Below are 15,236 nucleotides of genomic sequence, written 5' to 3'. Positions count from 1 at the left end.
GTGGCTACCCCTTCAATGGATTGAATGATGACAGAAAGTCTCAAAGCCTTGATAAGGTTGTGGCCAGGCTGGCTTTTGGTCTAGAAGGTAGATAAAAACATTCTGTCTTTTGGGTTTTTAAGCATGTCTGGTTTCTTTTTCCTGTGTGCATGCTGAAGTGAAACTTCTTTATTCATCTTACAGGCTGTCTTTAAACTTAATCATAATTTTTATGTGCTTGTCTCACAATAAATGTGAGGTACAAGGAGATGATAGTGCTGGAGAAAAGTTCTTATTATGATGGAAATAAGAAACTATTTATTTTGTTACAGGTGACAATTGATAGACTCAATCTTATTCAGTAGCAGATTTCAAGACTATAATTCTTAAGCTCTGTAAGTGACTAGCTATTCATTCCCTTGTAGATTTTTTGGGTTTTTTTTAACAGATCCACTGATCGCCCAATGTTCTATGTTCCCTACATGTTTTCTTATTGCTGGGGCTATTTGGAAGTATATTCTTACTGAAACAATGGGAAACATGCTTTAGCTAAATCTATTATTTAAGGAGATTCAAGTGATGAGTGCTCTTAACAAGTATTTATAGAATCTGTCCTGGGCTTGAGTAACTCTGCTCTTCAGATTACTGCAGTGAGATTTAATCAACTCTCTGGTTGTCTAGGCTGAGAACTCTAGTTTTTATAGAATTATGTGCTCACTAAGACAAAATCAAGAAAATACTTGGGAAAAGAATAAGAGGCAAAAATTGCTAAAGGTAGCACAACTGATGTTATTTTTTCTGTCAAACTAATATGCTCAGTTTGAGCCATAATTGGCATAAAATGGGACAGGGATTGATAGTAAATGAACCAAAGTTATTTTGCTGAAATAAAGTGATTTTAAGAAATGGTTGTAAAGTATGAGGTGGGGCAGTTTGAGCATCAGTTTAGCAAAGTTTAGCACACTGCAAGCTTGCAAGTCATTCCCACCACACTTATCAAGTTAAGGGTACCACCTGACTTCTCCAAGAGCACACCATGTCTTTTCCCCCTCCATCTTCCTCTGTCACACTCAGATCATGCCTGGAAGATCTGTCCTGCTTCTGAGGATTTGGTTGCTGTTGAGAGTGCTGGCTCTGTGAGGGGAGTGAAAGCTTCTCTAACAGAAAAGTATTAGTAGTGAAGAACTAAATAGTTTAAATAGAAACAGATTTTCTGAACAGTAAATCAATCTATCACATGCCTGCTTTGCTTAAGGGTTATAATTCTTAGGAACTGGGGAACACTCACCTTCCTCAGACTTTTCTCCCCAGTGGCAGCCTATTTTGCCACAGAAGGCCTGACAATTAAATACCCACCCCTTTCCTGAGAATATCTTTTTAACTGTTTTTTTCCTCTTTGAGCTCTGCATTGGCACAGTGGTAGTGTCATTTTGGACTGGAGCTTGGAAATATGTTGTTGTGTTTCTGTTGCTTCTCCTTTTGTGACTGTTGGGAGTCTTGTGCTGTTTTCTCCAAAAATCCTTTTTTCCTCCTCCCATTATTGAATTAGGTCCATTAGTTTCTTCATAAAGCTCTATTAACTCACCATAGTTGATTTAACCCACAATCAGTAGTGTTCATGCAATTTTTGCACTTTTTTGTCTTAGATTATTGTCTTGCACCTCCGGTGCTAATCAGGGTCCCACCGAAGTCAGTGGGAAGTAGTGCAGGAAAAGCCTGAGCAGGAGGATTTGCTTGCCATTGTGAGAAATATGGCTTGACCCAGTAATGAGCTGACAAGAAATGTCCTTTTGCCTAAATCTTTTTAGTTTCATGGAAAGATGAAAAAAAAACATTTGTGGCCAATAGAGAAAACCTAAGATGACAAAAACTTGCCAGTCGCAATTATTTTCCAGCTGGACTTAGACTATTGCTCTTACCTCAAATGTAACCTTTTATCTGCTTCTCCAGGTCACACAGTTTAAATGTTGCTGATGCTCCTACAAAACACATCCTTTTCCTCTTCCAGAAGGATTAAGTTATTTTAATTTTACATTTAATAAAATCTTAATTAAGCTGAATGATCAGCCTTCACAAAATATATTTGCACACTGTCAAAATTGCTAACCACAATCACTGGTTTATGATTTGGCCCTGTGGAAGGCTAATAGTTGCCTTTGCCTCTATTTCATCAGTCTGCTGGCTTTTCTTTTTTAGATATAGCTGTAGATTTATACAGTTCTCCATGCTTCCAGATTTAATATGGTCACAAACTAAACCTCCTTGAAATGAGCCTTTGGTGTGCTACCTTTACATTTCTCAGGGCATTTCTTGCTGAAGAAGCATATGTGTGGGTCACATGGACTTCACTGAGTCTCTGTCCAACCACTTGGAGCTTCCTGCACAGAGAGCAGGATGCGAGCCAGGAGGCTGTGGACTGTCCCAAACCCACACAGTGAGTCAGGGATATGGTTGGAACTGAGAGGTTGCTTGCTCTCAGCCTTAAGTGCATTAGGGAGTCATGCTTCTCATCTTCTGTATTTCCCTTGGTATGAATAAATATGCTCAAACTCCAAGGAATTTCATAAAGCTCCCAAAACCTTGAGAACCGCAACCATACTATTGAGACCAGCACCTCTTACATAATACTGGAAATTTGGGAAACACAACCTTAAAATTGTCACTTATCAATCTGGAGGTTGTGGATCATTTTTTGAAGGGCTATCTCAGGGACACAGAAGTTCAGACTTCCTCCTTCACAGGGTGGCATGTTATTAACGTTTTGCACTGACAGTGACACTTAATGGGACCTGGTCTTTAGAAAAGAGCTGCATTATCAAGGGTTCCTTGCTGTGTGAGCATTTTTGTTTTGAATTAACATGAGACCCACAGGGAGCTGTGTTGTCTCATGACCTTAGCAGGCAGTTAGGAATCCAACCTGGAAGGGAGATGTTTAGGTGGGACAAAGACTGGAGTTGAAGATTCCCTGGCATTTCCCGAGAATAACATCTAGATCAGTGAGAACTGATTTGTTAAATATTTTTTTTTATGTTGCATATGCTGCCATTTGCATGTTGAGTAGTCTGAATACCTGCACATATTCCACTGCTTTGATAAAACAGTCATTTTGATAAACTCAATAGTACTTGTATAGCCCCTGTACACATACAGGGGCTTGATACTAATTTACACACATGTAAGATTTATTTAAATTATGTCTACAGAGGGGAGCCAACTGTACTTACATTTGAAAAAGAGGAAATTATATGGTAGATTTGCTATTTTATATCTGACTTCATAAGAGTGGCTATTGATAGGTTGGAATGTGTCTGAATGTTTAGAAGAGATCATGGGAAGATCATTGTCACAGATATTTTTTCCTCCTTTGGAGAAAAGTAGACATGAAGCAGAAGAAAAATTGTTATAGAGAAAAGAAAATGTCTTTGAATATTTCTCCATTCAGCATCATTTCCATAATTTTCTGTTTGAAGCTATCACCACATTTTGGCTGCCTCTTTTACTGAATCTACTTGTATACATTTTGAAGGTGAATTACTTGGCTGCTTGACATTTTTGTTCTACATTATGCTGCATTCTGTCTGATTTGCAGTCAGAGAGAAAGCATTACAGCTTGAAATAAGAGGTTTCAAAACGATTTTCCCCCCGGACCTGTGCACATTAAGGTCTCCTTACACTAACAACATATACAAGGCCATTAAAGAAAGAGGGCAGGTTGTAGAAGTGCTGGAAAACAGCTGACATTTAAATTAATTTTGGAATGTATCAACTTGAAATTTATGAAAAGAACAAGGTGTGTCTGGTGAAGTAGAATAAAGTAGAGATGAATATGAAGGTTTTTTTTTTTTTAATGTGCTTAGCAGACTCAGTTGGAGTTTTATTTTCAAAATTTTGGCCCTTATCACACACACAAAGATATTCAAAACTAACAGTAACACAAAATTGGATTCTCAGTGTGTAGTCTCAGTGACATAACAGGCATACTAGTGGTCTGGAGATGAACTGCAAGGAACCAGCCAAGGATATATGATTTCTTAATACCATTCAACTGTTGTTTCTTTTTTCAGTCTTGGATAATGGTGAAAAGTTAGACTAAGTGCCATCTCAAGTCCATATTTTCGGCAAGATCAAGCCAATATAGGATTTGCATTTTTGTTTTCTACTTTCTTATTTATAAAATAAATATCATCTCTTATTAAAAAAATTAAAGATCTCACATGATTTAATGTTCTCTTATCGAAAGTGTTTATCTAAGTCTTTGCAGCTCAGAGAATTCATAACAAAAATCTGTATTATCAGTGTTCCAGAAATCATGTGTGTTTACAAGGTTGATATATAAAATGAGTGAAAATTGTAAAGAAACATTTTACAGTGTGACATTGAACTCATCAGCTGGATTCTGGCAGGCTCCCAGTCTGAGTCTAGTCCTCTGCCTTTCACAGTTTGTTTTCTATCTGCATGATGCAAAAAGACGTTTCTCTCACCAAAAATGTGGTGGCCTTTCACAAGGTCCTAATTTGGTACTGTTTGCCATGTCAGGGAGCACTAAGTAGACCCTTGCTTTTAGAACCTCCTCCTCTCTTTAAATCCAGGCAGCCAAAGTGCATTCCTCCCCAGTGGTCACGTAAGCCTTAAGGTTCCTCAGCTTTGGAATTAAAGAGATGCGTGCAGTCACATGCATCACCTTGGGTTAAACATCATGTTCCATAGACATTTTCCTTTTTTTGTTTTTGTTTTTTAAAGTTTGAGAGAAAAGACTGGAAATTTAGGTTAAGCTATTTTGCCATTTTAAATACAAACGAAAATGGGAGGGGAACATAGCTTGGTGACAAACTTTTTTTAAACTGTAATTGAAGTACTGAGGGTTGGCATAGATGAAGAAGTATTTTAAACAGTGAAAAAAGAAAAGTAATTTTCTTAGCAATATGTGCATGAATGCTCTCAAATGTAAGCTTCATATCATCCAGTGCATTTTAAACCCTCATACATTTAAATCTTCAGCTGCAGTAAGTACTGATTGCTTTTGTAACTAGAATTGATTATTCAGTTTGTTATGCCTGTCTGTGTAAGTGCCGGCTATGGCTACAGCAGCGCTGGAGTGCAAGAAATATTTTGTGGAGCATGCTAATGAATACATGGAGAATAAAGTTAACCACTTGTGTCCTCAGGCTTTAACTTGTCAGTTTTATACTGCATTGTCTTTGTAAATGTTGTTGGTGGACAGGAGTATTTATAGATTTTTCTCTCTTCAGAGTCAAAGAAGCAGAGGAAGTGTGCAGGCAGAAAAAGGGGAAGTCGCTGTACAATATTAGACCAAAACATGACTCTGGAATCGTAAGTAAAATTTGTAGCAGTACTTCTGTTTATATCACTTGTTTCATCTTTTTCTCTTTGCATTTTATAGGTAGGTTATTCTTGATCTATGTTTTTTGTTGGATTGGTTTTTTGTTTTTTTTTTTTTTCTTTAACGTTTAATATTTTTCTTAAAGGTGTTAAATTAACAAATTTGAAATATGCCTATGAATATTACTCCACAAAATAGGTGTAGCATAAGCAAGAGCAGTTTATTATTGCCCCACTGTGCCAATTTGTGTTCTTCCCAGTCTTGGTGCAGAATGCACATAGAAGGCAGAAAGGCAATTTTGGTCTTCCAGCTTATTCTGTTTGTATTCATTCTCTTTTCTACAGATACAGCATAAAAGGAAGAATTTTGATAGTTACACATTTTTCAAGCTGGATCGCTGTATCAAATACAGTGTTTTCTGATCCACTGATATGGATTTGTTTGGAATAGAAACACTAGAAAAAGATAATACTGAGCTTTCACCATTCTTTTGAAAACAAATAACTTCAGTGATAATAGAAGAGTAATTCTGGTCATTTAATGAAACTTTTCCCCTATGATTGCCTAACCGTTGTAAGGATCATGACTGATTTTACAGAAAAATTATTCTGGTACCTCACATTTACCTCATAACTGTAGAAACTGGCCATCATTTTTGTTTGAAAAATATTAGAAGATTTTTTTCATGTGTCTGTGTCCTCTGCTCCCCACCACCCCAAGACATGACTTAATTCTTTCATGCTTTGTAGTCATAGCTGTGTAGTCATATAATCTGTGACACATCTTGTAAATGAAGCATGAGGTAATTTGCTGTATTCCAACTAATATAATTTGATACAGGAAGCAATAATATTGCATTTATTGTTACTTATTTTGAATGTTTAGAGAGAGTTGATTGTAGCTAGTGCCACAAGAAATGTAAATTGATTGCTAGCTTGATAAGGAGTTATAAACTACATTTTATCAATTTTACTTAAAAGCAAATCAACATTTTATTTAAAAAAAAAACCCAAATTAACATTTTTTGGGAGTTCTCCATCTAACTTACATACTGCTTTATATGAAGACATTGAGAGATTTCTTTTAAGAAATAACTATTTGTTTAATGATCATTCTTATTTGCACTGAAACAGGGACCTTCAGTATTAGTGAAAATTTGATGAGTGAACAGGAAAGTAAACAAAAATATTTCACAAGCAGTGCATAGCTGTAGTCTACTTCAGTTCTAGCTTCAAAGTTTGTGAAGTCAGTGCTACAGTAAATATAATCTAGTATTTGCCTATGTATTTCTTATGCTTTACATATTTGTGTAAGTTGGCTTTGTGTGCACTCAAATTTTGTTCTTATTTTTAAATTTTCTTTTATTTTTCAGAAAGCAAAGATAAGTATGAAAATCTGAGAGAAGAAATTCAAAAGCCATTGTTACCTGGTTACCAAAATTCAACATGCCTGTGGGTGGGGAGTGAGAGGGAAGGAAACTATATCATCCTGATCATTTGCTTCGTTGACCTTTTAAAATTTGCGTTTTGTTCTCTAGTTTTCCACCAACTGATGTGTTATTGTGCATTCATTCACAAATGTAATCACTTTATTGGAGTGCCCAGAAATAGACTAGGTATGGACTTGAAACACCTTCCCTGTACTCTGTATCTCCTTTGCCACTCAAAAATGGTATTTTGTAAAGTGTATGGTATATTACAAATAGGACAAGTCAGCATGCATAAAAAGTGGTATCTGCATCAGTTCTGAACATGCTGAAAATTGCATTAAGTTGAACTTCATAAGAATGCTACTTGGTACAGTAAAACATTTCCATTCCTACTGGCAACATCTGACAAATACTTCATGGCACTGCACTTAGTTTAGGGAAAGAAATGTTACTCCTAGTGAATTGTTTGTATCCGTTTCATGTTGGCATTTGTAGTTTGTATTTTGAATTGTTAAGTGCTGTTTATACAGTATAATCAATGCTTTCCCAACTTGTTTGGTTGCCCTCCATGGCTAAATATTTGTGGAACAAGATGTTTACTGTAACTATGTTTAAAAATCGATAAGGCAGCATACTTTTACTTCATCTTCTGCCAGATAGTGAATGCCAGGTGGTATGGGGGTCAGAAATCCAGCACTAAAAAAGAAAAAAAAAAGCAAAAAAAAAAGCAGAAAAATACAGAAAAGCACAGAAGTATGATAGAGGGTATGAGAGATTTGGCTATTATAGTTTGTTAATATATAAAGCAGCTAATACTTTTACATGAACTTTAGAAGGTATAGTATAGTTTTAACTGCTGATCACTTAAGTCAGGCTTTTGGCCACATGTACATGACTTCCCTTCTGGAATTAGCTTTACAGTTAATTTAAAACTCCTTTAGAGAGCTATTAAAAGATGCACATGGAGACAACATTTATGGAAAACAGTAGCCAATTCTAGTGACAGAACATAGACTACCAACTAATTGACATCAATTTCACACTTAACAGAATTATAGACATTTCCTCCAGGCTTTCGGTGTCCCTCAATAAGAGGTTAATGATTGAAATATATTACTTAGGGCTTCCATTTTAGACCACATGCTTACTTCCTTTTTGCAATCCAGAATTTGCCGTATCAGTTTTGGACTAATCAACTGATAACAACCCCTTCCTCCAGTCCTTATTTATTAGCCCTAAACCAATCAGCTTGATTGACAACGTTTTTTTTCTAAGCTAATTTTTCCTGAAAGCAGACCGTGTGTGCAGCTCAGTTGGATGCACGTTGCTCACAGCTTTGGAGCCTGAAAGACACTGGGGTAAAGCAAATGAGTCCTAACCTGCTGGGTTGCATCATTCCCTGTCTAATCTAGCACATCAAGAGACATTCCGAGCTGTTCAGAGGCTAATATACTCTACAGGGTGTCATAAAAGGAAGTGCAAAATATGACCTCAGGAATCTGTTATTCTTCACATATACCAAGCACTAGAAAAGATGGTTTTTTTCACTGTGTGAAAAGCAAGTCTCCTGTTGCTGATAAACCTATGTGAAAATCTGTACTAGCAGTAATTTCTGGCAGGGATATAAATTACCAAGAATGGAATTCTAAAATTTTGTGTTGACGGGAGTAACATTACTATTTGGGGAAGAGAAAACAAGAGATTATTTGCTGTTACAACTAACTTATGGAAAAAAAAACTTTAAAGAGTAAAGCTATTTTAATGGCACTGATTCAAATCCATGTTTGTATTTATGTAAACAATAGTCTTTTCCTCCTAACTTTGCTCCTAAGTGCAAGGATACAGTAGCATGTTTTCATTTGTAGCCTTCCTGTTCTCTTCAGTACCTACAGTATGTATATTACTATACTAAATGAAATAATAGATCATCTAACAAAGATCACTATGTGCAATACTGTATTTAGTGTTTCTATTCCAATTTTTTTAGAATGTTAATTTATAAGAAAATAAAAGGAATAATAATAAAATAATTGCCTTCGCTTGTTACTTTCTGGCTATGCTGTAGTGTGCTACAAACTATTTGCTCCCTAAGCACCACATCCGATTCTGGCTCCTGTGATCAAGGAACAGCCTTTGTGAAGACAGCAGAGGAAGTAAGACTTCTCTTTGCTTGCCTTTTGGAAGGGTAGTGGCAGTAATTCCCAGTTATGTGGATAGACTACCTTTTCCCCAGGTGATGGTAGTGAGAGCTCCAGGTTCTTTACCCAAGGAGACTATGTAAAACTCACTTCTCCAGCTTGTGAATGCCTCCCAGTCTTACATTTGGCTCAGGTTTCTAACCTGGTCCTACTACATTGCTGAGTTAACAGTCTCATGAAATTGCTAGTAAGGTAAAACCATGCATGCACTGAGAAGTTAATCTGCATGTTATAATCCTTTTATATATATACAAGTGTTTTAGCAACCTCCTAAAAGGTTCAGCAACCTCCTAAATCTGTCACATACATACCCTTTCTACAGGATCTGCAGCATGGATGATAGAAGTTATTTCAAGCCTCTCTCTTTCTGAAGTGTCAAAGGGTTGACTGCAGCTGATGGAACTGTATTGTGATCTTATGACACATGCTGCTATAAGGATTTTTCTTTCATTTTACTCAGACACAGCCTATTTGATAGAACATGTCTCCCTTTTACACAACTCCTCTCTAGCCTATCTCAAACCTCCATGCAAAGTAGCCCACTATGTGCAGCACCACAGCTAACCCACAGAACATCCAAAGGAAATGTTCTCACAGCACAAGTTTCACTTCTGCTCTTTGTTTTTAGCAGCATACTCAACTTTTTACAGAATTCTTGACCAATGCTCTTTTGTTTGTTTTGGGTTTTTTTTTTTTTTAAAGGATAGGAACCCCCCATTGGCCTCCTCTCCCCTCACTTACTGCAATCCCCCTCTTTACTGCAACATCAAGCACTCTACACTGAAGTATTGCCCCTAATTCTTCTACAAGAGTTCTCACAGACAAAATTCTGAGCCTTTGTTGATTGCTAACACCACATATTGTTCACTGTTACTTAAATGCAGCAGCAAAAGGACTTTCATACCTGAGCAGCAGATGTGACATGCTGGCAGAACAATTTGGTTTTTTATGAGGAGCTAAGAGGATTCATGTTGTTTTGCCTACCAATTAAAGCCCTTCAGAAGCATGGCACTTTGTCACGTCGTGACACTGTAGTGGGTTACCTTTTTTTGTAGCACCTTTCATCATCCCAAAACACTTCCAAAACTTAGTTAAGTATTAACCAGCTTGGGCGGTGGGAATAATAATTAGAGGGATCTTCCACAGACTGACTTTTTTCTTGCCCATTTTTTCAGTGATCAGCTTTAAAAGTTGGAAGCAAATATTAATTTCATTGAGAGAACAAGTCATTGTTCAATAGCAAGTCATTGTGTTGCAATTATTTTGTTGCAGCCTCTAGGTTAAAAGCAAAGCCAAATTTGTGACAAATCCACTATACTAGTTACTTCAGTTAAAATTATTTTAAACTACTAGGGACAGAATCAGCAAAAACTGATGGAGTTGAGTTTTTCTGAATAAAGTGTAAACAAGTCAGAAAAGGGAGAAAAGAGAAAACCATGCCCCAATACCATTCATGTCTGCCACCCATCAAGAGGATTCTCATTACAGAACAGGTTCTCTGAATTATTCTCTTGCTTACAACTGACCCATCTGTTCCTGTATCTGATATTCTTCTTATAAGAGCATCCAGGGCTAAGTCCATTGCCTCAAAAAATGCTGTAAAAATGCTGTGTTTCTGAACATAAAGGGTCCCTATTGCATCAACACTGTTATCTCGTTTATTCTCAGCTGCTGCTCAAATTTACCATCTTAAAAACTTCACTTGCCACCCACCCCAAACTGGGGCCCTGCCAACATGGCAGCTCAATTGTGGTTGAACTTAACATGCACTGTCTTCCTGCCTTTCCCTGTCCTGTAGCACCTGTCCACTTTAAAAAGTAACTGCATCTGTCTGACCTACAGCTTTTCCATCTACTCAGAGAGATTCGCCTTGTTCTTGGGTTGCTTCCACGAGCGGCAGATTGTTGGATCACTGAGTATGCCTCTGGTACAATGATGGTTCAACAGCTGGGCAGCAACAGACGGAGAACTGGAGCTGGAGTCTGGGCTGTGCCTCAAGCAGCAGAGGTTCAGGTGGGTGCTGGGCCATCCATGACCTGCAAAGCAGGATACTGGCCAAGAGATGGTGGGAATGAGAGAGGGGCATTCGAGGAGGTGACGACTGAGCTCCCTTTGAGCCAAGGGACAGAGGCGCTTGGGAGGTCTGAGCAGGGAGCCTGCCCACATCTAGGAAGCTAAGGCAAAGCAAAACACTTATTCTCTAAAGCAACAGCTACTAAAAAAAGTCTCCAAACACTGAACTGTGAGAAGATTTGGGCAAGAGACAGGGGAGGGAAGACAGCAAAGGGCTCCTACAAGCACAGTGCCATAAAGGACAGAGCCCTCCCTTGCTAGCTGTGGTCTAGGTTCTGCTTCTTTCAAGACCCATCACAGGCATCTCTCTTCTGGTCACACGGAGGCTCATCAATCAATGTGACAGCTCCCTTCCCACACAGAAATTTTCCCTTAAGAAACTGAATTATCTCTGGGCTGGCAGGGGAAAAACACCACAAGCCCCAAAATAGTACCCCATGTTTGTACTGCCGTATGTTGAACTTATTCAAGAGCTGACAGCAACAACTAAAACTCACCTATATCTTAGGATATAACTTTTTTTTTCTTATGAGTACTTTAGTGCCTGTTACATAAGGATCTGTATATATTTTAAACAAAATTATTTAGGTCAGTTACTCCTCTTATGGCAAATGATGGCAGTGTTTCAGCCAGTAGTGGAGCTTTGTTCGTCAGTTTACCAAAAAAACCAGAATAAGTGCATGCAAAATCAACTCCAGAATCTAAGAATAATGCATTTTATTCTTCCCTCTTGCCTTCCAGGTACTTCTGAGGGGAGTGGGAAACAAGGGGAGAAGTAGTTAGGTTTTCCCAACCTGTCAGGGTGAGCCATCATTCACCTATATTTGGGAGGGTGAAAAGGAAGCTGGTTAGAGAGCAGTTGGACACAAACTGTTGAAGCAAAACACCTGGATGCCATATAACCCTAGAGTAGCTTTATTATTTAATCTATAATTTAATAGTTGACCTATAAAATAATTACATTATACTTAAAGCATTTCTTCATTTTTTGTTTTCATTTATAAAACAAGAATTAAATACAGTTTTAACCATTACAAGCTCAACTCAGTTTTTTACATAAACATAGCTCCTAGAAGGAGCTTTAAGCTGCAGCATATTCATATTGCAAACTGGTGAAAAACCCAGGCAGGACATAGCTTAAAGGTAAAGATTCTTGCACGTTTTTCTTAAGTGAATTTACTAGGGTGCTTTTCTCGCTCTGGTCCAAAGTGTCTGACTTTCAGTTGATTCCTTTCAGGTGAAGACTGAGATCCCCAGAGTCTTAGTAGACTATATTGCCACCTTCCCCGTCTGCACCCCACCCACACCCACACTCTCAAGACTGACTGAGTCTGAATTGTGCCCATCCTGGTGCTAGTACGATGCCACAGGGCAGCAGCAGCAGCCCCTAAAGCCTAAAGCATTCCCTGTGCCAGGAGTCTCCCTGTGCACTTGTGACACGTTGGAAGGTCAGAGCAGAAAAGCGACGTCTGTTCGTGTAACAGGGCTGCCAGAGCCGACCAACGTCCCCCTGGCCACGGCAGCCCCTGTAAACCGCTTGGGGCTCTTGTGGAGATCAGTCCTCAAAGCCTCTTAGGGAGGCCTGTGTCACATAACGGGGAGCTGTGGCTCTGAAGCCCCGGCTGGCTGGTGACAGTGCTGAACACGTTAACCCTTTGAAGTGGCTGCGTGCACTGAGGCTGCTGGGGAGAGCTCGGCAGCACGCTGCAGATGCTGAGCAGTGTGACAGGCACAGGGAGTCGGCGTGTCATCTTTAATTTGTAAGCTTCAGACAACTGCGTGTGCACTGGCTTTGGTTTGGGGGAAGGGGCTGATTTGAGACAGGATTTTAATGCAGCTGGGACTAATACTAATCAGAACTGTAACAAATGGGATATACAGGACAAATGTTAAACTCCATCAACTGAATAACAACATAGTATGATTCAACATGAACTGCAAGTGTTCACCAACACTTATTGGGCAGGTCTCAAAAACTGAGTGGACCACCAATAGTGTAGCAATTACAACTTACTCTCTCCCTGCTCCCACAGCTGTGACCCATTCCAGCAGCACTGATTGAGGCGTTTGTCCTTTAACACTAACACATTAGCATGGTTTCCAATCATGGGAGAGACACCACTCCCAAAACTTGATGACACTTATGTAGCTTTTGTATTCAGTCCAGCAATGACCAAACTTTGTCCTTTGTGTGACAGTGCTTTTATACCTTTGGGGACACATCATTCCCTTAAGCGTTCTCTGCAACTACCCTTCTACCTCCCCTGGTTTGAGCAGGCATAAATATAAGGTAATAAATGGATGCTGTCCTTTTTGGAGTAAGAAACACACAGACACATATCTAACATACAAAAACCTACCAAAAGCATAGTAAAACCATGTCCATTTTAAGCCAGGCAGCCAACCTAGCAACCAAGTCTCTTAACATATTTTAATCGCTGGCATACTCTGCCACAAGAAAAATATACATGGCTAGGTCTGTAATACTTTAAACAGCTGTTTACTATAGCTAGGTTACAAAATAAACACTGCTGCAGAGGCCATGTGTTCAATATACTCTAACCACAACAGCATCAGAACCCACCCTCAGTCTGCTCTGTGGTCACCGCGGCTGACCCAGCGCCTCACCCTCTTCCCCTTGCTTCTGATCTGCCGCTCAGACAACAAGCCCAGAATCATTTGTCATTGCACAATTGGAGCTGTCTTAAGGAGAGGAGCCTCATCGGAAAGTCTCACTTGCTTTTCACACATTACTCCTCGTTACTCTCGCTCATCCGTGTCCCTCAGTCCTGGGCAGCACCCCAGCACTTCCAAGTGAGAGAAGCAAGCTCCAGACCAAAGCACGGGGAAGGCGTTCTCAGCTTGTGGAGGGAACTGGAGTGTAGGGCAGAGGGCTTTACTCCACACAGTGGAAACATTTAATGCTGGATTCAGCCAACTGGTCACTTAGATGATCAATCCCAACTTCTGCGAGCCTGCTCCACTCCAGAAGATTCAACAGCCAGATGATATTTAAAATACAATGAAACTTTATGGTGAAGTGCCTAACACAGCTGGTTATAAAGCGTTATTCCAGTAGGCAAGTGACAAGGAGCCTTTCCTTGCTGGAGAGATGCCTCCTGAAAGAAAACAAAACACCAAAAAAAAAAAAAAAAGAAGAAAAGAAGAAACAAACCAACGAAATGGACAGTCTGCTCAGTGGGAGGGGAGAGGCGGCAGTAAAGCTGATGGAGACAACACCAAGCAGCAGCTACGTGCCTGTTCTCACAGTTTGCCTGAGCTGTTCAGATTCACAGACATGCACCGGCACTGCTTGACCTTCTGAATTTTCTTGAGTCGGAACGGTGGGTCCAGCTCGGGGCACTCCAGCTGCACGGTCGAAGAGGTGACCTTGTGTGGCTTGCAGAAGGCGCAGGACTGGAAGGACTCCTCCTCCTTCTTCACGTGCCGCGGGATGTAGAAGGAGTTGCACTGCCCGTAGCAGAAGCGGTTGATGATGGTGCGGCTGATGCAGCCCTCCTCGCTGACCGTCTGCCGCAGCGGCTGCGTCTTGCACCAGTCGCTCTTCAGGTACTTCCTCTCGGTGACCACCAGAGCCTCCTGGCTGGAGGCTAGCACCTCCTTGTTCAGCTGCTGCCTCCGCTCCGAGTGGTTGCTGCTGCTGCCTTTGTACGGGGAGGGAATGGCACCTGCGGGGCGGCTCTTCTTGGCCTCCGACACTCGGACCAGTGCTGCCATCAGAAGAACGGACAGGGCAAATTTCCAAACCATCCTGCAAAGGCAGCACAAGGCACTGTTAGGAGAAACATATTTTCAAACCACAGAAATGGAATGGAGCTGGTACTTCACGCATGCTTTCAGAAGTGGAGATCTTATCGTCTTTATAATCCCATCACTTTTCCTAGATTAGCTCTATTCTACGGTGATTGCTTATCAGGAAGAGGCCAGGCCCTTTGGAAAGTCACACTGCTCCCCCTCACCCCTCCCCAAACTTTCCAACTAATTGTTTTTTCTCCACAGGGACTTTGATGCTTTGGTGGCTGAAGTGGTGGTTTTACAAAAGCTTCAGCCAGAAACGTTTCCTCCTTCTCTGTGAAATCCTGGGCCAAACAGCTGGGCAAACTCCTGGCTAGCAAAGGCTCTAGAAACTCCTGCCAAGATGGTGAGAGTTGATTTGGGATGGCAGGGAAGAGGGGAAGGGAATACGAGGTTACAC

General features: G+C 40.0%; 2 protein-coding genes across 3 annotated transcripts in view; one reads left to right on the top strand and one right to left on the bottom strand.

The window, feature by feature from the left end:
• Positions 1 to 8,770, top strand: part of FMN2 (formin 2) — a 155,910-nt gene extending 147,140 nt beyond the window's left edge. For both annotated transcript variants that reach the window (XM_064708441.1, XM_064708442.1), the window contains 2 exons: positions 5,229 to 5,310; positions 6,693 to 8,770. In XM_064708441.1, coding sequence (XP_064564511.1) covers positions 5,229 to 5,310; positions 6,693 to 6,719 — 109 coding nt within the window. In that variant the 3' untranslated portion in view covers positions 6,720 to 8,770. The remainder of the gene's footprint in view (positions 1 to 5,228; positions 5,311 to 6,692) is intronic.
• A 3,143-nt stretch (positions 8,771 to 11,913) lies between these two features.
• The window catches only part of GREM2 (gremlin 2, DAN family BMP antagonist), a 40,841-nt gene continuing 37,518 nt past the window's right edge, over positions 11,914 to 15,236 (bottom strand). The window contains exon 2 of the mRNA XM_064708440.1: positions 11,914 to 14,792. Coding sequence (XP_064564510.1) covers positions 14,285 to 14,791 — 507 coding nt within the window. The 5' untranslated portion in view covers position 14,792 and the 3' untranslated portion in view covers positions 11,914 to 14,284. The remainder of the gene's footprint in view (positions 14,793 to 15,236) is intronic.

This window comes from Zonotrichia leucophrys, chromosome 3 (genome assembly GCF_028769735.1).
Source record: "Zonotrichia leucophrys gambelii isolate GWCS_2022_RI chromosome 3, RI_Zleu_2.0, whole genome shotgun sequence".
Classification (NCBI taxonomy): domain Eukaryota; kingdom Metazoa; phylum Chordata; class Aves; order Passeriformes; family Passerellidae; genus Zonotrichia; species Zonotrichia leucophrys.
Note: the sequence above shows the minus strand (reverse complement) of the source record. Positions and strands in the feature narration are given on the sequence as shown.